The 24,421-nt window shown below is 38.5% G+C and overlaps 1 protein-coding gene across 1 annotated transcript; it reads left to right on the top strand.

The window, feature by feature from the left end:
- The first annotated feature begins 4,826 nt into the window (after nt 1-4,826).
- Nucleotides 4,827-17,431, top strand: LOC139310319 (bMERB domain-containing protein 1-like). Its single transcript, XM_070934478.1, has 6 exons — nt 4,827-4,905; nt 8,926-9,046; nt 13,270-13,343; nt 14,502-14,616; nt 15,900-15,973; nt 17,313-17,431. The coding sequence occupies exons 1-6, from the start codon at nt 4,827-4,829 to the stop codon at nt 17,429-17,431; spliced, it is 582 nt and encodes a 193-aa protein (XP_070790579.1).
- Nucleotides 17,432-24,421: the final 6,990 nt, after the last annotated feature.

Below are 24,421 nucleotides of genomic sequence, written 5' to 3'. Positions count from 1 at the left end.
CCAGAGATTCAGGCAATTCAAATGAGTATATTTATTGCACATTCTCTACAAGAATTTGACCAACTAGCGGTCAAGGGAAATGAGCGGGAGATAAGAAAGGCATTCAAGGTCAGCTGGACTTAGCTCTTTTGAGGGAGTGTCGTATGATATGTTTGACCCCTCCCTCGGGCTCAGCCTGGTCATCTCCTATATCATAGTTACATTTAATCATTTTGTGCCAATTAACAGAAAAGGTAAAACATATCCCCAAAACAAGATCAATACACTTCAGTTAACAGACCTGTTATCTAGCATGTGATAGGATTGTTCCCTAATTAACCAAATAAAGTCCTTGGAAAAATAAATAAATCATTCTATAATCCTTATAGATTATGAAATAACTACATATTAGAAATAAATTTTTTTTAAAGGTTTACTCATGGATCAATTGAGACTTCCTGTGCATTCAAATATGATTTTAGGGAAGCAGTGGTGCAAGTCACAATATGTGGTTTTCTGGTTAAATTTGGCAGCTTGAATAACTGAGCCGTTATACACTATTGCATGGTGATAACAGAATGTCTTCTGAGCTTCAGTGCTATAAAATTCTGAATGTGTTCTTTCAAATTCAATGCCATAGTAAAACCTTCAGTATAATTTAGAAGATCCAGTGCAGCTTTACTTTTTGGTTCAATGACCATCTCTACTAATAATAAACTGATGTTAAAAGAGAAAATGGCATTCAATTATTGCAGCATTGCTAGGAATTGTTAATGCTGTTTTAACTAGAAGACCAATGAGGAAATACAGATCCAAACTTCATGACAGTCTGCACCACCAATGGTCTGTCTTGAATAAGGAAGTGACCCAACTGAAGTTCTGTGCTTTTTTCTCTTCTTCTTTTTTTTACATTGCTCAAGAACATGTATGAAAATTTTAGAGTAGATTCAGTGACTCATACAGCATACAAACAGCAATAGAATGATACACTTCCAAACAACATTGAAAGTGTATTACTCTCCCTGCCTGTTTCCTTTTCTGTACCCAAAAAAGCCCAAGCCAAAATTAAATTAAAATTCCATCCACCTTCTTGTTTCCCAAACATACAATTAGTGTATTTAAATAAAAACACTTCTAGTACTTCTAGTACTTCACTAGTTCTCCCCCCCTCCTCCCCCACTGTCCTGATAGAGTCAACAATTCAAAGACTATTTGAATTGTCAGAGACTATTTAAAGTCTCTACTCCAGGAACTAAACTCCTGGTCATGGCAAAACAAATCACCTCAAAATGAAGACTGTTCTATTCCTGGTGTGTGTTTAGCCACCATAAAGATGACTAATATGCACATTTTGCAAACAAGAGGAAAGTGGATTTGGTGTTTACCTAGCAGCTGCCAAAGAACATGTCTTTATTTGAGGCAGCTTCAACTATTCCATTTAGCCAGAAAACTTTATTGCGGAGAAGAAATGTGAAGGAGTTACTGGTAGTTTCCCTTCCAGCCATGGGCCTGCTGTGACAAGAGACTATTGGACTCTCTTCTTGGCCCGGGGTTGTCTTATGCTGCTATAAGTAAACACAATCCATATATTTTATTTTATATGACCCAACTTACAGAGACTTTGGGGAGGGGGTTAGATGATGACTATGATGATTGATCATTGCACAGTCAGCCAGATGTTCAGACTGGGTTTGGCATTTTTGTCTACCTATCGAGTCCTTACCAAGGACCTGGGTTAGGCAAATCTGGATGTTTGACAGTGTTACTGATATCGTTGCAGGATGGAAGCTGTTCCAAGTAAAGCCACCTTCTGCAATTGACCGATTGCAAAATTTGTTCAAGTGGTGCTCCAGTTGTTTTGGGATTGCACCTAAGACACCTATTATTATTGGTACTATCCTTGCTTGCCTTTTCCAGAGTCGTTCTATTTCTATTTGTAGGTCTTTGTATTTTGTTATCTTCTCTAGTTCATCATCATCATCATCATCATTATCATCATCATCATCATCATCATATTATTATTATTATTATTATTATTAATAATAATAATAATAATCATCATCATCTCTTTTATTCATTAATCATGAAACTCAGTCAAATGATCATTTAAAAATGTGTCACAAATACCACTGACTGGTGCTAATGGTTGATACAGATTGCTGCCAGCATCCTAGGTTTCAAACAAGTATCTTCTTAAAATATATGATGTTCCAAGTAGCACAGTTTTTTGCAGTTCCTCTGGTGTTATTGCAGGAAGCTGCAATTTCTTGATGTGTTTTGTAAAATTCTTGGACATGGTACCAAGTGCTCCAATGACAATGGGTATCACTGTCACATGTTTCATCCATAATCACGTACTGTAGTTTTGATGGCCAGGTTGCGATATTTTGTGATTTTTTTTCTAGTTCTTTTTCTTCAACTCTGGCATCTCCTGGTACAGCAATATCAATAAATTGTACGCTTTGGTTTTTGATGACTGTGATATCTGGCGTGTTGTGTTCTAAATGATGACCTGTCTGTATTCAAATGTTCCACAAGATCTTCACCATTTTCGACAACTTTTTCCACTTTGTGTTCCCATGACTTTTCGGATACAGGTAAGTCGTGTTTTTTATATAATGCCCAGTGGATTAGTTTAGCAACTCGGTCATGTCTGTTCTGTCCCCGTACCACACACGCACCCCCACAGATGGCCCGGAGTTAATAAGCCACACGACAAAACCCTTTGAAGATAAAGCTGGCTGCAACCCAGTGGCTAGCTGCAAATTCAGACTTTACTCACACAAAACAAAGATTAGACTGCAAGCATTCCGATAAAACAGGCAGAGTTTCAACAATACAAGAATTAATCCAAATGCAGTCCAATAAAGCAGGCAAAGTCCAGTAATGCAGAGATCATGGATTATTTCCAGTTTTTGCTCGTCACAAACTGAACCAGCCACCACACCCACATTTATACCCTGTGGGGTGTGGTCCAGTGACTCAGCTAATCTCTGGCACGCCTTCCACTCTGCTGCGCACACTTCTCCCTGCACCTCTGCCGAGGGTCCAGCCAGCACTTATCTTCTTTGTCACTGTCCACCTGTGGCTGCGGGGACGTGCTTGGCTCTGAGCCTATCGTTTGGCCTTTGGTGTCCTCCGGAGGCATTGCCAGAGAGGAGGGTCCTGGAGAGGGAGGCCTTGCCAACTCCTCTCCCTCACTCTCAGAGTCTGCATCTGTCGATAGCCCAGGCTCAGGCAAGGGAGCCACAACAATGTCTTGCTTTGTAATCAGTTTGCGTGATTTTGCAAACACATATTAAATGTGAAACAGTTTCAACTTTGTCATTGCAAAGTCGACAGTTTGGATTGTCAGTGGTTTTTTATATCTTCATTTTTATGGTATTAGTTTGTAGTGCTTGTTTTTGAGCAGTGAGTATTAAATCTTCCGTTTCTTTCTTGATGGTTCCCATCTTAAGCCATGCCCATGTCAAGTTGTTATCACATTTTTATTCAATGTTTTTCAAATACTGTCCAAAGCTTTGGTTTTCCATCTATTTAATCTGTCATCTAGCTGTTTTTCCTTATATCCTGCCTTTGTTTCTGTTGTTTTAATAATGTTCTCCATTTTCACAGCCTGCAGCAATTTTTCTGTACTTTAGTTCACACAGTCATTCACACTTCGCTTTCCTTCTTCTACAGTTTGATGGACTTGCAATAGCCTTCTGCCACCTATTCTTCTTGGCAGGTACAACCTGTCGACATAGTTGTTGTTGTTGTTGTTGTTATTCACAGATAAATGTTAAATGATGGAACTTGCAGACTTTGGTGAAAAATAGAAATCTTTACCAGCTTTCAATCAACCTGAATTTCTTTTATTGCACTTGGTCATTTCAAGTCCCAGCAAACTTAGATTTTAATTTTTCTACTTACCAGAAAGTAAAGATAGTAGACACCTGGGAGTTTTGTTCATTTTCCACCAAGATTATGTTAAGAATAAAGAGGGGAAAATTCTCTGTTCTTGTGGGACTTTAGTTCATATCCTTTGTAGCTGAAAGGATTAGTGCGGAATGTCAACAATACATGGAGGGGTCCACCAGAGGCTGAACACAATGAAAACTTGCTGAAAATTGATGTTGGGAAAATGCCATAAAGCTCAAGGCTTACTATAGTAAAAGAAGTAAAAGAAAGAAGAACAAAGCTTCTGTCTTCCAAACTGAAGATAAATTTACATTTTGTGTCTGATTATTCTTGTTCTTTGCTCTCTCTAAAAAGGTTGAGGAAGAAATGGACTTAGGTATGTCATAATATTGAGGAAACTCTTGCAGCAATCTGCAACTTAGGGCGGGCTTAGCTTGCTATATGGCTATTATCTGAATTTATTTAGAAACAAAGAAATATTTATGCAGGTGATTTTATACTGTTTGCATGGAGTTAATTGAGTGGTTGAGTTGCAGGCAACGAGATGGGACAAAGTCAGTGGAATAAATAAATAGGGGTGTTTTGCTTTTCTGAAAGTCTTTCAAATGATAAAAATAAAAGCTTTTTATTTAACCACCAGAGGGCACCTCTCGGTGTCATAATAGACCTTCATCTAGTCTTCTGCAGCCTCAGATTCTGCTTTATCCCTCGACAGATGTACAAGAGCATCGCGGTATGAACTGATGGTGGGCGGCAGCTGCCAAGCTGGGACCCGACTTGGCTGAGATCCATGCTCTTTTGATTCCTCACTAAATGATTCCTTGATCAAAAGCTGAGCTTAGCTTCGGGGCAACCCCTGCTCCTTAGAAGTCCTCCTCCTTAGGGAATTCTGACCATTTAAAAAAGGGGGAATAGGGGGATTTTAAAAACCACAGCAAGGAGCGAAGATGGAAAAGGAGAGCAAGGCATCTACCCAGTATGGATCCCTGGAATCAACCAAGTGGACTGCAGCAGATTCAGGCAAAGGTGAGCTTACTTTGCACATCTGGGGCACTGCTGAAATACCAACTCAGTTCTATGACCTTTACCTCTAGCAACAGGGCACAAATCCCTGCACCTCTGCAGGAGAAATATATGTTTGTATGAGTATTGTGTGTGTGTGTGTGTATGTGTGTGTGTGTGTGTGTGTGTGTGTTTGTATCCATGGGTATTAAACACATGGATATTCATGTGTTAACTGTGCATGGTCTCCTATTCCTTGAAAGTTTTATAGTAGTCAAGAGAAGATTGATGGCTCATTCCTCTATCTACTTCCTATACCCACCCCCCCAGCTGCTGGTGATGTTGTGGATTACAGGAGGGGCTTCTTGGTCACTTGTCTATTTTCCTGGCAATTGAGACAGAGAAACTTGCCATTAAGTAGTGATAGGCAGCAAAGAAGACAAGTATGAGCAAGAACATCTGGCTGAGAACCAAAGGTTTGGTTCCTCTTCACCCCCACCCCCACCCTTCCAAAAGAATCTGGAACAGATCATTGCAGGATGGAGTTTGTTTATTAAACACTCAAGGGAACAAGCTCTTGGAATAATTGAAGGGCCACAGATTATCCCTGGAAGTTAAAAACACATGATTCAGAGGTTATGAGAAAAATAGCACCTTCATCCTCTGCTAGGATGCCTGAAAATAGTCTTTATTTTTCTAAAGGAATTCAATTATTGCTTTCAAATGTGGTTTTGAACTCTAAGTAAGGATTTATTATTTATTTCTTCAGGGAAAAGCTCCCAATTTTTGTGAATGGGAAAGCAATAAGCCAGCTCTGACAAACTAACTTCCCATTGCTTAATGACAGAACAGACCTACTGCATCTATTCCTCTCCTTTTCTCTTGTAATTATGGATTTAAATTATGTAGCAATATTATTAAATCGAGTGAGAAGCATCCATCTATCCATCCACTTTACTAAATTTATGCAATAAAACACAAAAACAGTTTCAAGATAAGAAAATGACGTAAGGACATGCATTTCAGAAATCTGCTAGTTTCACCTAACTACATGTCAAAGAAGACCCTGCCAGTTTGAAAGGTGGCTCTGATCACTTGCTGTAGATAGGGCACTGAGTATGGGTCATCTCATAGTAAATATAGCTCCATATTGACACCCCGCTCTGAAGGCAGCATGCCAAATAAAGGAACCATTTCCTGTTCTTCCATGCAAATTGAGAGGGCACTCAAGTATTTCCTGCAATGACTGTGGGGGCACCTACTATTTGGAATGAGCTCCCCCCAGAGATATGGAGGATCCCGGATCTACACACCTTCCGCCGCGCTCTCAAGACCTTTTTATTCCATCAGGCTGGCCTGGCCTAATTTTTTCCCTTTTTTCCCTTTTTAAAATGCAAATTTTAATTCGTTCTTAATTTATTGGGTTGTTTTAAATTTGTCTTCGGCCAAATTGTTTAATTCGGTTTTATTCAGTTTTAAATTTTGTATTTATGTGTTTTTATCTTGTGGCTGTTCACCACCCTGAGTCCTTCGGGAGTAGGGCGGTATACAAATCAACTAAACTAAACTAAACTAAACTAAACTAAACTAAACTAAACTAAACTAAACTAAACTAAACTAAACTAAACTGTGGGAATTTTTGGAACATTACAGCTGCATGTCATCTCTCCATCTTCATGCTGCTTCACTTAAGACAACTAAAAGTCTTGAGTCGGTCCAGATCAAGTGTTAATATGCTTGGAGATGTCTTGGTTTATGTAGAAATCTGAGTATCTCCTAGGCCAGGGGACTTTTAAGACAACTTTTAAGACTTGTGGACTTCAATTCCCAGAATTCCCCAGCCAGCATAGTAGAAATTTGTGCCAGGGCTCATATTTGACGGAGGCACCCAAACCAGAGCATTCCCCTGTTAATCAGAATGCTAGGCACCTAGAAGCAATTGCTCTTCCCCAAGGTCATATAAGACAGATATTTGTAGTTTTTCCTGTCTTTTGCTTAGAGGAACTCTCCCCAAACACAACAAAATCGAGTTCAAACCCTGCCCTTTTTGCTTGCCTTGACCTACCAGTACAGACCAAGTTGGGAGGTCATTTGGCTCCAACAATGAAATGCCGATCTTATTACTGACCTCTGCTTGTACTGTACATGTCAAACAAGCTTTTGTGTAGTAGAGAAGGATGGCACTACTGACCTTAGGGTTTGCATAAAGGTAACGAAGTTACAAACTTGCTTCTCTCTCCACACAAGTCATATTTGGCAAAGCTGATCCAAGGATTTCAGAACTCAAATCGAGGGAATCTGATTTTGGGGTGGAGGTGGATCACTTGTAACTCATGCCTACTGTTTCAGTTTATCCACAAGAGCCTGTTGGATAATTTATTATTTTTTTTAAAATGCATGTGCCACCAACTTTCATCAGAATCATTTCCCAGGAGGAATTAACAAAAATAAATTGCAATACTGACAAGGTGAGTGGGGTGAGGTTGGGAGAACTCAGAAACCTAAGAAGCTGATGATTCTAGGCCAGGCAGTCAGTCCATCTTGCACAGTATTACTGGCAATGATTTAAAGACAGCAGTGCTTCTTTGTCCTTTCTGGAGAGGTCAAGAATTGAATCTGGGTTCTTGGGTATGCCAAGCATATACTTTCCTGCTGAGCTATAGCCATTCATGAAGGAACACAAAGGGCACGTTAGCATTTAAAAACCAATGATAAAAACTTCAGAGAGAGAACATCCTTATTATCAAGGCATCCTCTTCACTGATAGGTGTGTTATAATTGTTGCTCCCTGTTGGGTTTTATTTAAAGAGAGGGGGGCTTCTTCTTTGACCCAATAAAAAGGCTTGTTTCTACTCACCCTTAAGAAAAAAAAAGACCTATTCAGGCATTTCATTTTCTAATAATACGTTTCATTTCAATGATTCCCCAGGGAAATAATGTGAATAAGTGTGAAGGCAAGCACATTCGCTGTAAACTTAGAGTTGAGATTCTAAGATTATGTTAAATTCTTGAAAATGTGTTGAAGGGAGGAAGGGAGGGACAGAAGAAGGGAGGGAGGAGCCACTCTATGGTTGACATCCCTTCAACTTCTGGATTGGAGGAAATGCTAGAAATTCTCCCAGAGTTTCAGTGTTGTTCCATGTCTTTAGCCCTTATTTGCCATTTGAGCATTTTGCTTTAGGTCCAATTGAAATCCTGGTAGGAGGTTGAATACTTTAATTCAGAATCCAAAAGCTGAAATCCAAAACATTGAGGTAGGGAGATATCAACATAGACCAAGTATTTTAACCTAGGAGCAACCATCCTTTTCTCACTAATGATCTTTACAGAAAAAGCAACAGAAAAAGCTGCTGGCATAGCAATGACCTCCTGGCTCTCTTTGTTTTCTTTATTTTGGAACTGGTGGGCATTTAGCAATGCAGCAAACAGCAAGATAAAACAGGATAAATCAAGGCCTAGGAATGAGACAAGGCCAGACCTGGGGATAGGGAACAAATGGAATTTGCTACACCATTCTAGCATGATGGAGGTAAGGAATATTGTATTCAGGATCCAATAGTCCCATGGGAAACCCTCTCACCACCTTATAAATAGTAGTAGGAATCCCTGTGGTCTCCTTTTCAGCAGGAGTGGGCAATGTTTTTTAAAAGTCCTTCGTGATGGAAAGGACAGGCATAAGCTAGGAAACTATGGAGGATAATGCTGTGGAAACCATGGTTTGGAGATGAAAGAAGATCAGTGTCATGGGGAAAGAGGTAAAATTAGGAATGACAGTTCTTACAATGTTGAAGATTACTGTACTAAGGAAGAATTGTTTTGTTTCTTATTATTGTAAATATTCATGTGGCTGACTATCGTAATATACAAGCAACCTGAGTAGCTCACAAAAAAAGACTGATTGGGTTCCATGCAATTATAATTCCTTAAAGTGCTGGTAACACTAATCTTCAGCCTGCTGACTCAAGGGATTGGGTGATGTTAGACCTTCCTTTCTTCTCCTCCATCCTTCTCACTAACTGGTTTTCTTGTCTGTTATTTCTTCAGGGGAAGAAATAGTTTCCATGGCTGACTCTACAGATACCATTGATGACATCGAAGGAGAACTTTTCAAAATTGAGAGAATCAGGGAAGTTCTTGTGCGGAGAGAGTCAGAACTCCGGTACATGTGAGTTGGAAATTGGGAAAACTGGGTCTTCTCTGTGTGTTTGTGTGATACAGTATGTAAGGCTTCAGGTCAGAGGTGAGTTTCAGCAGGTTCTGACCAGTTCGGGAGAACCGGTAGCGGAAATTTTGAGTAGTTCAGAGAACTGGTAGTAAAAATTCTGACTGGCCCTGCCCCCATCTGTTCTCTGCCTCCCAAGTCGCAGATGATCGGGAGGAAATGGGGATTTTGCAGTAACCTTCTCCTGGAGTGGGGTGAGAATGGAGATTTTACAGTATGCTTCCTCTGGAACGGGGTGGGAATGGAGATTTTACAGTATCCTTCCCCTGCCATGCCCACCAAGCCACACCCACCAAGCCACACCACGCCCACCAAGCCACACCCACAGAACCGGTAGTAAAAAAATTTGAAACCCACCACTGCTTCAGGTGATGGAGAGGAGTATCATTTTCCAAGTTTGTAAGGTAGCAAGAAACAGGTAGTGTTGAATTCTCTTGCCAGATTTTCCTCCTTCTCCCTTCCTTTTCTTTCATCCTATCAACTCAACAGCTTTTTTCCCTCCATGCAATTTTGAACATGTCTTTACACTCTTCAATCCCCGCACCTGCAACACATTCCTCAGAATAATGGTAGGCTTCATTGCATGAGAAGAATCTCTCAACAGAATCAGATCAACTTCACTTCCTCAAAGCCTACATTGTTCAACCTGCCCCAGAAATTTCAGAGGTTTCTGTGATGACAAGCTGATTTGGAAAGAACTCAGAGAGTAGCAATGTTTTCAAAGGATTTATATAGTATATGGAACAGAATATTAGCTCAGGCAGCTGACCAAGTTGCATACCTCAGAAAAGCATGGATTAGGTTACTATTTTTCTATCCCTTAGCCCTCCTGTCTTTCACATATTTGAGAGAGAGGGGGGAGGGAGGAGGGAGGGAGGGAGGGAGAGAGAGAGAGAGAGAGAGAGAGAGAGATTTCACTAACATGTCATATCTGTGAAAATATCCCTTTTGTCAGCTGAACATTTTCCTTTAAACTTGTCACTTTGAATATCTTCAAGAGTTCAAACTTGGACAGCATGATTATAAAAACAAGAAACCAGACCAGTATGTTGAGATTAGCCTGAACAGCCTATACCCTTAAGGCACTGCGAGAGAAGGACTTCATATTTGTGTCATGCCACAACCTTTCTCTTTGCTGTCTCATCAGTAAGAGCTAATTTTCTAAAACTGAGACTTGGAATGGTTAAGGATACATTTCTGTAACTCCAATTCTTTTACTAGAGCATTATTTCCTTCTGGCTCTCAATCACTCCATACTGGAAGCAATTAAGCTGTGAATTCTGAGGCTAAAGATGACTCTATTCCAAGTTCTGGACTTAGCAAGCAAGGTATGTTGCAGACCACATCAGTTAAAGAATCCCAATTGGCAAGGTCTAGGAAGAGACCCTTTCTGCCATTGCCCCTGCCCTATGAAACATCCTTCCCCCAGAGATTAAATGCCCCCCCCCTTTCCTGGCCTTTCAGAAAAATGAAGACTTGGCTCTACCAACTCACATGGGGCTCAAAGAGGGGCATACAAATCTGAAGGTGATTAGAGACCTGAAGACTTTTACTGCCTTGTACAGTCTTTTAATTTATTTTTGCTGTGTTTTTACTTGGCTCCCATTTCACTGATCTTGGTATGTACTATGTTTTTATATGATTTTTAAAGCTTTTGTCTGTAAACTGCCCAGAGTCACTCTTAGAGTAAGATGGGTGATATCTAAATTTGATAAGCAGACAGAGAGAGCAAGAGGCAATCATTTTAAAAGGTGATTCTAGCCAGTGTACATTTTTTCTTTTAAATTATACAGATCAGCTGTGTAAAAATGAATGTTCAGTACAATGATAGACATATCGACCCAGACTTCATAACCTTAGGCTCATCAGAGTTTACTCCTACATGTAATGCAGTGTTACAAAAAGATTTAAAAATTTACAGTGTGTGGCGCATTGGTTAGAGTGCAGTACTGCAGGCTACTTCTGCTGACTGCTGGCTGTCTGCAATTTGGCAGTTCAAATCTCACCAGGCTCAAGGTTGATTCAGCCTTCCATCCTTCCAAGGTGGGTAAAAAGAGGACCCAAATTGTTGGGGGCAATGTGCTGACTCTGTAAACCGCTTAGAGAGGGCTGTAAAGCACTGTAAAGTGGTTTATAAGTCTAAGTGCTATTGCTATAGATTTACTTAATGGGATACCAATTCTAAAACGTTGGTCTTTCTCCTTGGTCAGAACCATGGATAGCTCCTTCAGACTGTGCAGTCTTGCTCAGCCTGGCATCTTTTACATGCATCATTTATTTGTTTTTGTTTTTGCCTTTGGCTTAGCACATACATTCGCCTGCATTTTTTCTATTAATTTTCATTCATTTTTACTGAATAAAGGTTGAAAATTATTTCAAAGGAGAGAAAGTTGCAGAAGTTTTGATACGTGGAATGTAGTTTTCCTACACTTAACTAATGCAGTAATTGTGAAGAAGTATGTGTGAATAGCTTGTATCTTTTTTCCATTTTTTTGCTGTCCAGATATAGTCATATCTTAATGTGCATTGTTATTTATTTATATGCCTGCCCACTTGTTATACATAACATCCAGAAATAACAACAGCAATTAAAAACCAGCACATCACAAACTACTTAACTAATATTTACTTAGTTTCAGGCACACTTTCTTTGAGTGTGATTTCTGGCAAGTATGTATAAAAACACACAATGTACTCTACATATAATATTTATGCATATCGCAGGGTGTGTGTGTATGTGGAGTGGGGTTCTTTCAGTTGGAGTTTTCAACTATAGTTGGAGATAGAGGAATGGGGCACAGGACAAGATATTTATCTGTCTGTCAACCTGTCTATATCTATCTACCTATCTACCTATCTACTTATCTACCTCCCTCCCTCGCTATCTACCTATCTACCTATCATCTACCTACCTACCCATCCATCCATCTATCTATCTATCTATCTATCTATCTATCCAGACAGACAGACAGACAGACAATCTTGTCCTGTGCCCCATTCCACTACTGCCAACTATAGTTGAAAACTCCAACAGAAAGACATCACCCCTACACATACACACACACACACACACACACACACACACTACTTAGCTAGCTATCATCTTCCATCTACTTTTTTCTTTAGATTGATTCTCTTAAATTCAGTGTCATTTTCCTATGGAAGAAATAAGGCAATTACTGTTTAACAGATTAACAGAGTTGGAAGGGACCTTATAGGTCATCTAGTCCAACCCCCCACTCAAGCAGGAGATCCTACACCATTTCTGACAAATGGCAGTCCAGTCTTTCCTTGTAGTACCTAGACATTGCCTTCCATAATTATGTATGGTTTCTGTGTTCATTTTAGCTTGATAAATATTGCTTTCTCTTTCTATATAAATTTATTAAAATTCTACACATGAAATAAACATAAAAACACAATACAAAAGCATACATAGAAACATAAACCTACAAGTACAAAACTGAACATCTAATTTAAAACAAACAAAAAAACCATACCATCCGCTTGTGCCCTTCTTTCCTCACTGAGCCAGTAATCATTTCTTATTCTTTTATATGATTGTATTGTATCACTATTTACATTTTCCATTATTTCCCCTTAATTAATCTATAAAACTCTTGATCATCCAGCTATTTTTTTTCTACAATTGTAATATAATCCATAAGAGACTCCAGTTTTTAATAAAAGTGTGTGTAGCTATTTCTTTCTCTAGAAATGTAAGTTTTGCCTTTCCGTCAAATCCATAACTTTAAACATCCACTCTTCAACATTTGGAACTTCTTTATTTTTCAATTTCTGCACAGATAAAAAATCTTGCTCTCATGATCATATCCAACAATAAAACACCGGGCTTTTTATTCCATTTTCTTTCATAACTTAATAAGCTCTGTTCTGGTTTCAGCTGTTTTTTTTTTTTCTTTTACTCAATCATGTCCAATTCTTGGAGGTTTCCTGGATAAGTTCCAGCAGTTTTCTTGGCAAGGTTTTTCAGAAGGGTTGCCATTGCTTCCTTCCTAGGGCTGAGAACATGGCTGGCCCAAGGTTATCCAGTTGGCTTTGTACCCAAGGTAGAAATCATGATCTCCCTAACCTGATGCCTTAACCACTGCACTAAAGCACCTTTGTCTTATGCTCAGGGCTATGTTTTGTTTCTGTTTGTGCAGGATGGATGATATCCAGCTTTGTAAGGAAATCAGCAGGTTGAAAAAGGAGTTACAGAAGTTGATTTCAGTGCCAGGTAAGGCCAATACTTGGAGTGATTGATTCAATGACTGCTGTAGGATTTATCAGACACTGTTTTTCCTATAGAACTATGCAGATTCCCAAGACTCAAATTCGGCAGGAATTGTTGAAAAAGGTTCAAGAGGCTGCATGACAGCCTTAATTGAATTGTCTGTGGCCTATGAGCTCCATATTTGAATACCATTCTGTTGAGGATCAGGTCCATCAATGGATTCTGCTATATTTGGAAAAGCTCACATCTGCCAGATCTTCCAGTTCTCTGGAATATAAACTATTTGGTCCTGGTGATCTGAATATATCTCAAGTGGATAGGGGTTTTTTTTAACCAATTTCTTACCTATTTTTAATCTACCTATCTGTTCTGTCTCACAATATGCTGCTTTTGTTGGGTTGGGCTATTTTTTTTCCCTTTGCATAAAGAAAGACTTAAGTGACTCTGCTTTCACCGTCTCCTTTTTGCCATCTTCTCCCATTAGTGGACTGATCATTTCCTTGACTCCCCCCACCCTTGTTCCTTACATATTGAAAGAAATTTCTTTTTGTTATTTTTGGCATTTGTTGCAAGACTTAATTCATTCTGAGCCTTAGCCTGCCTGCCTCCATCCCTGTAGATTCAGTCTATTTGCTGGTACTGTGTTTTAGTTAAATGTTCATGTTCTTATTTTTTATACTTGTTCTCCTTGCTCTTCAGCTTGTCAGAGAGCTCTTTATGCAACCATGCTGGTCTCATCCAGTGTTTTTTCTTTTTCTTTTTCTCTGTAGTATTGTTTTGGTTTGGGTCCTCAGTATTTCATTTCTCAGAGTTTCCCATGTGTCCTAAGCTGTTTTTCCTTTTAGGATTTCCAATATAACAAGTACACATTAAATTAAAAGTTAACAGGTAAGAAGAAAATGTCATAAAGAGGGAAGAAGATTAATATGGATTTCAAAAACCCAGTAAGTCGATATTTTCCTGTCTCGGAAGGCAAGAAGTAAATAAAACTTTCTTGGGGGGAATATTCTACAACTGGGGTGCTGATAATCGATAATCTAAACTAATCTAAACAATAATCTTTCTGGAAATTCCTCCACTCTGAGAATTATCTTCGTCATCTTACCTGCAAAAGTTTTTTACAATAAACATATCTGTACATGTATTTTCCCCATCCTGCAGAAAATAGAAAATCAAAAGAAGACAAACAGAAGGAGGAGGAGTTAGTGCAACAAATTCATAAACTTGTGGAGACTCGGGATTTTCTTGTGGATGATGTAGAGTTTGAAAGGCTCAGGTAAACATGCCAACTTCCTGCAATTTTCTTGATTATGTTATGTTGCCCCAATCCTGCAAACATTCCAAGCAAACACATAGTAGTTATTCCTTTTTATTCCTATAATAACACTTCAAAGCTGAAGCCCAGTATTACTACAACTCCCAGAATTCCAAACCAGCATTGTCAATAATTAGCATTTCTGGGAATTGCAGTCCAGCAAAGCTAGTAGATGTCAGGATGCAGAAAAGTGCACTAGAAAGATGTAGATTCGGAAGGGTCAATTGTGATTTTGGGATCCTAATCCATCAATGGGGAACTGAGTTGGACACGGTTGCTGCCAAAAGGTCAATGTTTTATATGTTTTATACTGTACTTTGCAGGGACTCTGCTAAACCAGTTTGCTTTCTGAACAGTCAGAATTTTTTTCACTTCTTTTCTGTATTGTATTACCTTCAATTTTGCATTAATCATACCATACTGTTAAAAACACTGTTCGGACTTTGCCAAAGGAAATGTGGCAATAGGAGTTGATTATAGGAAGTTCTCGACTTACGACCATTCTTTTAGTGATTGTTTGAAGTTAAAATGGCACTGAAAAAGCGAGTTATGATCATTTTTCATGCTTATGACCATTGTAGCATCCCCATGTCATGTGATCAAACTTTGGAAGCATGGCATGTTTTATGATGGTCGCAGTGTTCCAGGGTCATGTGATCATTTTTGGTGACCTTCTGACAAGCAGAGTCAACGGGGAAGCCCAATTCTCTTAAGTTACTAATTTAACAACTGCAGTGATTCACTTAACAACGGTGGCAAGAAAAGTTGTAAAATGGGACAAATCGTATTTAATAATTGTCTTGCTTAGCAGTGGAAATTTTGGACTTGTTGTGGTCATAAGTTGAGGACTACCTATACAGAAAAGTAATCAAGGCAGGAATACAATCTTAGCAAAGTCATAAGTTATCTTCCCAAGAAAGCCAACATATTACCCCAAACATCTTAATTGGTTCTTTGAGGTTCTGTGAATTTTGAAATATTTTATAAAAGGACAAGAAACAAATATATATAGCCAGTGATCAGACACTTTTAAATCCCACTGAAGTACCTTCCTTGGTTGTCCTGCCAATCAATGGGAATTTATTTACTACTTTAAATATGAAAATTCAAGAATCAAAGAAAAGTAGTTTCCTCTTTCACAGAGATTTGGAGAGCCATCACTCAGACTTCACTTGCTTTGTAATTGTCCTTTCAGACCTAAGGAATGACTGCTTATTCTTTGATGCAGTTTCTTCTTTTCACAGAGAACGAGAAGAAGATAAGGAAATGGCTGAATTTTTAAAGAACAAGCTTTCCAAAACCTGCCTTCTGAAAACAAGTAGGTACTCATGAATATGGAGTTGTCTCTCCCATTTTTTAAGGACAAGATAAGGTATCCATGCTTTATTCAAAGAGAGAGAGAAAGAAATCTGCATAGTATTAAGCAATATCAGTGAGTTTGCATTATTGGCTGTACTTTATTCTGCATATACTTATATTCATATTATGTTCTGCGCCCTAGGTCAGATCTCGGTGGCGTTTCTTTCATGAGCTTCTGTTTCCCTGCAAATGACAAAACAGAAGCTCACGAAAGAAAAATATCTCATCTCTTGCCACGCTGTGGGTGCTGGGATGCCCCATCTCCCACCGGCTAACTGGTCTTCGGGTCTCTGCTATGCATGCGTGCACGTCCATGCATGTGCATGTGCACATCACTGCATGCACGTGCACACGTCTGCGCATGCGCATGTCAGCACATGTCAGTTTGGGCATGCACCCTCAGTTTGGGCACTCAGTGCCTAAAAGGTTCGCCATCCCTGGCTTAGGCCATTGAGTTCAACTCTGGTCTCTGTGCAACAATCCAAATTAAAGTGTCCGAGACAGATGGTTATCCAGCTGCTTCTTCCATACCCCCAATAACAGGAAACCCACCATCTTTCTGGATAATTGCTTCTGCTGTCTGCTTATGCAGAGATCATCATTTTCTTCTAACTTTCTTCCAGGATTGCCTTTTTATAATGACAATCCCTGCATTCTAAAATGAGAGATAACAGGTCTGGACTTGCTTTTACTCTTCCAGATATTGGAAGAATGCTATTCACATCCCCACAGTCATTTTTTCCAAGGTTAGATATGCCATAATCTTTTTTCATAGGTTTATGTTTCTAGGCCTCCGATCATCCTTACAGACTTTCTTTGAACTAGCTTCTCTAAATCCTTCTTAAAGGGTGATGCCTGAAACTGGACACAGTACTCAGGATGGAGTTTGAACAATAGAATAATTACTGTTCGTGATTGAAACAAGTTTAATGCTGTTGATTGCATTTACACTTTTTGCAACCATATGTCACTGTTGGCCAATGGAATAATGCAATCAACCTCTCTGAGTCATTCAAAACATGTAATGCCCAAAACAGGAGCAATATTGAAGGTGGGAGACTGACCAGTGCAGCATTTTAATGGAGATAAGATTAGCTGTGATTTTGCAACTGCTTGATTAAGGGCATTTACCCCTCTGTGAATACTTAAGATACTCATCAGTTAGTTCTGACCCAGCACCAGTACTCTGTTTCCTAATGAATTGCTTGGACAACAGAGAGACCTCTTTCCCCTCGATCAATTTGTAGTTCATTCTCCAGAGCTGTATGTCAAGTGCTGTTCTTATGGTTTCTTCATAGCTCCTGTAAAAGAAAAGAAGGTGACATCAAGAGGACAGCAAACCTCTCCACCCTATGTAACAAAGACAAGCCTCATCTTCTTGAAGGAGTGCTGTGGCTTCACCTGCTCAATCATGTAGGCTGTAGCTGAGGGGCATGTGGTCCACACCAGACACAAGATCCATTCATGGGTAAGCCCTGCCCACTTCCTGGTTAACCGGATCCATTCAAATCATAGCAGATTCACAAGCCTATTGAGCAGAGATGAGTGATTCCACTGTGGACAAGATATTGACAGAAAGCACACAGGACCCTAAAGGCCTATACAGGCCAGAGTTTGGTGGAGATCAGAAGCAGACAACACAAGGATGCTCATGAAAAAGAGCCAAACTAGGGACACAGACCCAGATATTTAATACCATGTTTTCCCTCTTATAACTATTGTAACAGGGATAGCATCCCAACCTACACAATCCCAAATTAGGATGTAGTTTTCATGTTGGTGACAGATTTATAAGTTCTAGTGACATAGGTACAGAAATGTACTGACACAGATCCACATGCACACTCATCCACATATGAAGTAGAAGGACTGAAAACTTTCTTCCATTTCCTGATATTCTAAAACAGGAAGTACCAGCAGAATGATTCTCAATATCCTGGATTGCTGCTCTTCATCATGTTGCATCCACACTGCCCTGCTTTTATTAAGTTTCCTAGCAACTGTGGGACCCGGAGCTGTCTGTATCATCTCCACAAAGGTTACTTTCATGTGCAGAATGACAGCCATGCATCAGCATTACTCTTAGGTTACTACATGCAGCGATCTTATCAACAGAGATTGATTCTTTACTCCTACCCTGCTTATGGCAAAGTCAAACGTCTAATCAAGAACTGCTTCCAAACTCATGTTTTTCCTACATAAGTGAAAATTGCTGTAAGATACCAAGGTGAATGCCATTGTATATGTTTTCAGTGCAACATTCAGGATCAAATATTTTGCTATGTTGCAAAACAAATTTCATGTTTATATGTGAAGGGATACACAGCTAAGAAAAGGATAGGTACTGATTGTAAGGAAAATAATCCTATGAAACTGTAAGACAAAGGGTATGCATTGAGTAACCCAAGAGTTTGATTGCCTATCCTTACATATTCCTAACAGTAACAGGTCATCCACTGCCTTCTTTAAAACCTCTAGGGAACCTTTCTTCAGCATCACCTGAGCTATTTCTCAATGTTTTAACCAAAGAAGTTATATTTAATCTTAGATCACTTTTCTACAACCCACAATCACAGCTGTTTCTTTGCTCTAGTTAAACTGCTATTAATCCTCTTTGATATGATTTCACATAGATGAAAACTTTTCTTGTGCTCCTTACTTCAGCTCTTTCTCCTGAGGTGACTCAGAGTGTTCCCGAGTGGCTACTGTAGGTTTTGATGTCTTTGTATTTTTCATAGCTGAGCTATTTTAAATGTCAGGAACTGAGTGAGAGGAAACCTGGAATTGGGAGGACAGAAATATCTTCTCCATTTCCTTTTCCCTCAAGTCTTCTGCAGCCACCCAAGGGTCAATCTCTTTGGCAGAAGCCTCAAACAGAAAGTAATTCTTTCCAAACAAGATTTAGTGAGAGATGAAGGAGATAGTACTACAATAATTTCAACAACAGTGTTTCCCTTTCAGAACCAATTTATCCCCTAATACATTAGGGCAGAGATTTTCTTAATGTCTTTCTAACTTCCTTCCAGTAATTGAATTAAAAAAGTGGGTCTCTTCAATGGCCCTGGAGCAGCTTGCTACTTAAAATGAATATAATTTGATCCTATCTGAGGTAGGCCAGGCCATCACTTTAAGTTGAAAAGGTCTATTTCATTTTCAAGTATTCAGATGTCTATGGAGATTCTCAGTCATCCAGGTCATGGTTGTCCCAAAAGTGCTGTTCAAAAGGCAACTGGACTTGATTTTTTTCCTTGAAAACATTTTGCTTCTTATCCGAGAAGCTTCTTCAGTTCAGTATTCACATTTTTATTTGAACTGCTATCTTAGCCAGATAAATATACGGACATCTGCCGTAGCTTCACATCCTACTTGAATTTCCTATTTGCCAATGTCACAGGGTAATCCTGAGAAGTACAGCCGTCACAATCTTGATGATGACTAAGGGATCAATTGATTGCATATTCTACTGGGATATAAGTGAGTTTCACACTGCTTTTCAAAAAAGGATAGAAACATTGACATGGATAAAATCTATTGCTTACCTTCTTGAAAGTAGATTCAAGCTCAGAAAACTAGCATAGATAAAGGTTTGGATAAAAAATAGGAGGATTCACACTGCGCTTAAAAGGTGAAATGAAAATCACAGCTGCAACCCATGAGCAACAGAGTGGACACCTACAGATGATCTGGAAGTGATCAGAATGAGATCATGAGAAAGGGAAGAAACTGTTCTAAATGGCAAGGTAATGCAACATGCAACTCTCTGGATTGATGGGTAACAATTGTGCATATTTTCTTATATTGCGGGTGCTTTTTAAACAGACCCACAAAGAAATCAGCCTCTTGTCAATTCTATATGTTTGCATGGCTGATATACATACAATTTACTCTGTAATGATGTGGTCAGAAGAGTTGACTTCATTCCTGAATATCTGAGGGTTTTATATGAAGCCCTTCATTAAATCCTTTGGAACATCAGAACCTTCTTTCCCATTTGATAATTTTAAAAAGTCTTGAATTTCTCTGATTGCGGTCTTTTTCAATTTTCACAATTAAAATGATGGGCATGTTTCTGTCCTTCTCTCAGACATGTATTTTGCTTTCTAAAGCATCGACTTTTCTGCACAGACAAAAAGCATTGGGTTAACTATTGATGATAGTTATGGAAGAGGGAGAAAGTGCTGCTGATTTATTCATGACCTAGAAAGTTCCATACATTTTCCATAGAAGTCTTACCTGTATAGTGGGCAAACTGAATCTCTAGCATTGAAGGAATCTCACACCATATGCAATGAGTTTTAGAAAGTATGCTGAAGGAAAACTCTAAAATTTTATTGTGAGACCACACATTTCCAAGGGGCACAGTCCTTTATCCTTCCCCACTGATATCTATATAATTTAATTCTATGTACTTGAGGCTGCCTCCAAGATTTTCAGTCCATGTCTGTTATTGAGGTCAAACCAGAGTTGTCCAAATTTGGTTTCAGGATTTCATTTCATAAAATTCAACCAACTTAAATGTGCCATCTTCGGCATCTTATATAAATATTGTTGATTTTCTCCAAATTGATGCATGGAATGACATGAGGGAAGGTATTCATTGGCAGGAAACCCAGGAATCTCTTAAATAATGAATTTCCTAATATCAATTAATTTGGAAAGATGGAGTGTACCGGAAAAAATTAAGAAAAGTTTCCAAACCAGAACTAACAGTAGAATACCTACCCCCCATAACCCGTGAGAATCAAGTCAATATTTAATGTTGTCATTCCTTTATAATGATATTTTTCTTTATGTAATTTTAGAAGTAGCTTGCAGGCCAAGATGATTAGCATCCAGGTCTTCATCCTATCTCATCTTCATCTCCATCTCTATCCTATTCCATTTCTTCTTGGACTTATTCATATATGAGTTGAATTCTTCACATCACTGTGAAGAATTCACATAATTATGTGTCCATCATTATGATGGATACATAATTCATTGAGTTTATCAAAACCTATGAGCTTCTCTTTCCTCATCTGTAAAGTGCCTACAACTTAGTCCTTCTGTGAAACCTGAAAAAACAATAAAGTGTCTCTCAAAGCAAGTTTGGATTTGTTGCAGCTACTCCTATCTACAGTTACTGTTTTGTACAATATAGTTGGGTTTTTTTTCTGTTGGTCTGCCCCATATTATTGCTGTAAAATATTTAAAAGACCAGTATTGCGTGGGCAGGATAACTGTTCCTTGTTCTCCTTCCCATTAATATTGTCTATCTGAGAATAAAATTGATAACTGTGGCAAGAAAAATCTATAGAGATGAATGTTATAAAAGTGACAAGTGAAACAATAAAAGAGTGATTCCCATGCTACTGTCATCACATATAAAGGATCTTCTAATAAAACTTGTGTATTCAACTAAAGAATTTTGCAAAATTCTTTTCTGGTCCAAAATGAATAGACACTATGAAATTTTGCAAACATATGAATGTAGGAGGAAGGAACCTATCCTAAAATCTGTAGTGCTATTCTAGTGATTCACTTTTTTAAATAAATCCTTCAGCAGGTTCTGCAGCTTTCTGAGAGAAATACTGTAATTACTGTATCAGGCCAGTATTGTTTCATGTTTTGCCCTTATGTTATTTTATTTAGTACATTTATGTTACATGTTTCTTGAATCATAGCACTTAAGGTGGTTTCTATGATGTTCCCAGGTGTCTTCTTAACAGGCACTGGGCAAAGTCAGAGCAGTTTAGCCATAGCAAAATGGCTGATTTATTTATCAGGCTTTCAGTCCCCTTACTCCTCTAAATCAGTTTTACAGTGTACCTTAGGTGGATCAAGTTTGTTCTGAATCTTTCTAGATTTATGTAGTCATCTGGGTACAGTATTGATGAAAGTATTTGTATAATCACTACCGTATGTGCTTAGAGCTTCTCAAAAACCACCAGCCAATCCATTGAATTCTCTGACAAATAGCTGGAGACAAAGAACAGCCAGTTGATAAGATCTTGCATGCTACTCAGTTAGAACATTTTTATTGCATCTTCCAATGCCTATGCTCAATATATACCCTTTCTTCTATTAAAGGATAATGACGATGATGGTGATGATGACGATGGATAAATTCCTGGTTTTTCTGAGTTTTTTGTTTATCATAAGGCCAAGCCACTGCCACCATCTAAATTTCTGTCTTAGGACTCCTTTCTCATGACAATATGCTCTACATTGGGATGGGAAATGAGATGGACTGAAAACTCCTTACTACAGAAATCACTCCTTCAAGTACAAGGCAATGCTATTAACCCAGGAATACATCAAAATTGCAATATGAAGTTGCATATAACTAATTTGTACAATCAACTAGAAGCGTATATAGCACCTGTATTTTGATTGCATTTTATGTTTAGAAAAAAAAAGAACCCCATGATCCATGTTCTGGGATTTGTCAAAAACTTGTTCATTGCTTTGTGTCATTTTGCTCCAAGGGAGATATTACTTGACCATGGATACCATCTTATGGTATGGTGAATATTCAAATTATCAACAGTCTCTGATGGTTTACACTAGTGGCTGTCATGCAGGGGCCATATACAAATAGTCCTCAACTTACAATAGTCCATTTAGTGACCGTTCAAAGTCACAACAGCACTGAAAAAAAGTGACTTGTGACCATTTTCCACACTTACAACCATTACAGCATCCCCAAGGTCAAATGATCAAAATTCAGATGTTTGGTGATTGACTCATCTTTATGGCGGTTTCAGTGTCCTAGGGATCATGGGATCACCTTTTGTGAGCTTTTGACAAGCAAAGTCAACGTAGAAGCCAGATTCACTCAACAACCATCTTACTAACTTAACAACTGCAGTGATTCACTGTACAAATGTGACAAGAAAGGTCATAAAATGGGGCAAAACTCATTTAAGTCTCACTTAGTGACAGAAATTTTGGGCTCAATTATGGTCAAAGGTCAAGGACTACCTGTAGTCTTTGGGGGCCCTGGAATATTTCAAAGGGACATAGGTGAAAAACATGTAACTGGGGCCAGACAAAAGCAAAGTGTATTATACTGCAATGCCATCTTATTGATGCCAGAAAATGCACCAGTTACTGACCTATGTCTCTATCTGACAATGGGACCTGGGCAAGGGGGTGGTCAGAAGGAGGCCAAGGGTGAAAAAAAGATTGAGAAACACTGATTTAGACAAAATGAAGATCTCTCATTCTTTATTCCATTCACTTTAATATTTATATATTGAACTGATTTGCTGACAGGTATTTCTAAAAATTAATGGTGGGTTGGTTAGTCTCATCAGATTTGGCAATCACTTTTAATAATGAAAGTTACTCTGAAGCTGACAACAAATCACTATGTCAGTAGATGTTATAATTGTGAATACATCCAAAAAATTTGGGGGGAAAAAATCATCATTATCATTCAATAATTGACCTAAAGTAAAAATCCCAGCATCTTCCATATAATAGTCCTTTTGTCAATTTTGAGGTCCAGGTAACCATCTAATTGCAATTTAACAGGTGAAAATGGATCAAAATGAACATTTCCAGAAAGAGTACGCCACTCAATCTATTAAAATTGATTGTATAGTGGCAGACGTTACGTCTACAATAGTCTATAATGTGGAACTCAAAACATTCTAGTAAATGAATTGTCCAAAACTATATGGTAGTATAATTTAAGATCTGGAACAATCAGCTCATAACACACCCTACATTACCTTTACCTTTACATCTTTCTCAAGACATTTTCATAACTGAAAAACTGATAAAAGGATGTAATGAGTTTCTGAACATGTTTTCCATATACATCTGTGTGTGCATGTTTATGTGTGTATTTGTATATATATATATATATATATATACAGACACATATTGGAATTTCTTACACAACATGAATTATCTGAATGTGAAATATCTACACAATTCTGGGCTAAGTATGAGTGCTCTTCTATTAAAACTCTTAAAATTATGTTTGCAAGTGCCTTATGATTTTAAGGCTGTTAAGATGTTTTTCAAATATGATTATGGGCTTAATCCAGGGGTGAAATCTGGCAGGTTCTGACAGGTTCTGGAGAACTGGTAGATGAAATTTGAGTAGTTTGGAGAACCGGCAAATACCACCACTGACTGGCCCCAGTGTGGGGTGGGAATGGAGATTTTGCAATATCCTTCCTCCAGGAGTGGAGAGGGAATGGGGATTTTGCAGTATCCTTCTCCTGCCACGCCCACCAAGCCACGCCCACAGAACCGGTAGTAAAAATAATTGGATTTCACCACTGGCTTAATCTTTAAAAAAAACCAATCTCAATATATTATGTCTGGCACAAACAGAAAAAAAAAGAATTCACTGAAGATCATGGACACAAGATGACTAAGAGGTTTACAATTAAACTATCATAATTTCCTA

This window comes from Pituophis catenifer, unplaced genomic scaffold (assembly GCF_029215685.1).
Source record: "Pituophis catenifer annectens isolate HBS135680 unplaced genomic scaffold, rPitCat1.0.hap2 SCAF_2, whole genome shotgun sequence".
NCBI lineage: Eukaryota > Metazoa > Chordata > Lepidosauria > Squamata > Colubridae > Pituophis > Pituophis catenifer.
Note: the sequence above shows the minus strand (reverse complement) of the source record. Positions and strands in the feature narration are given on the sequence as shown.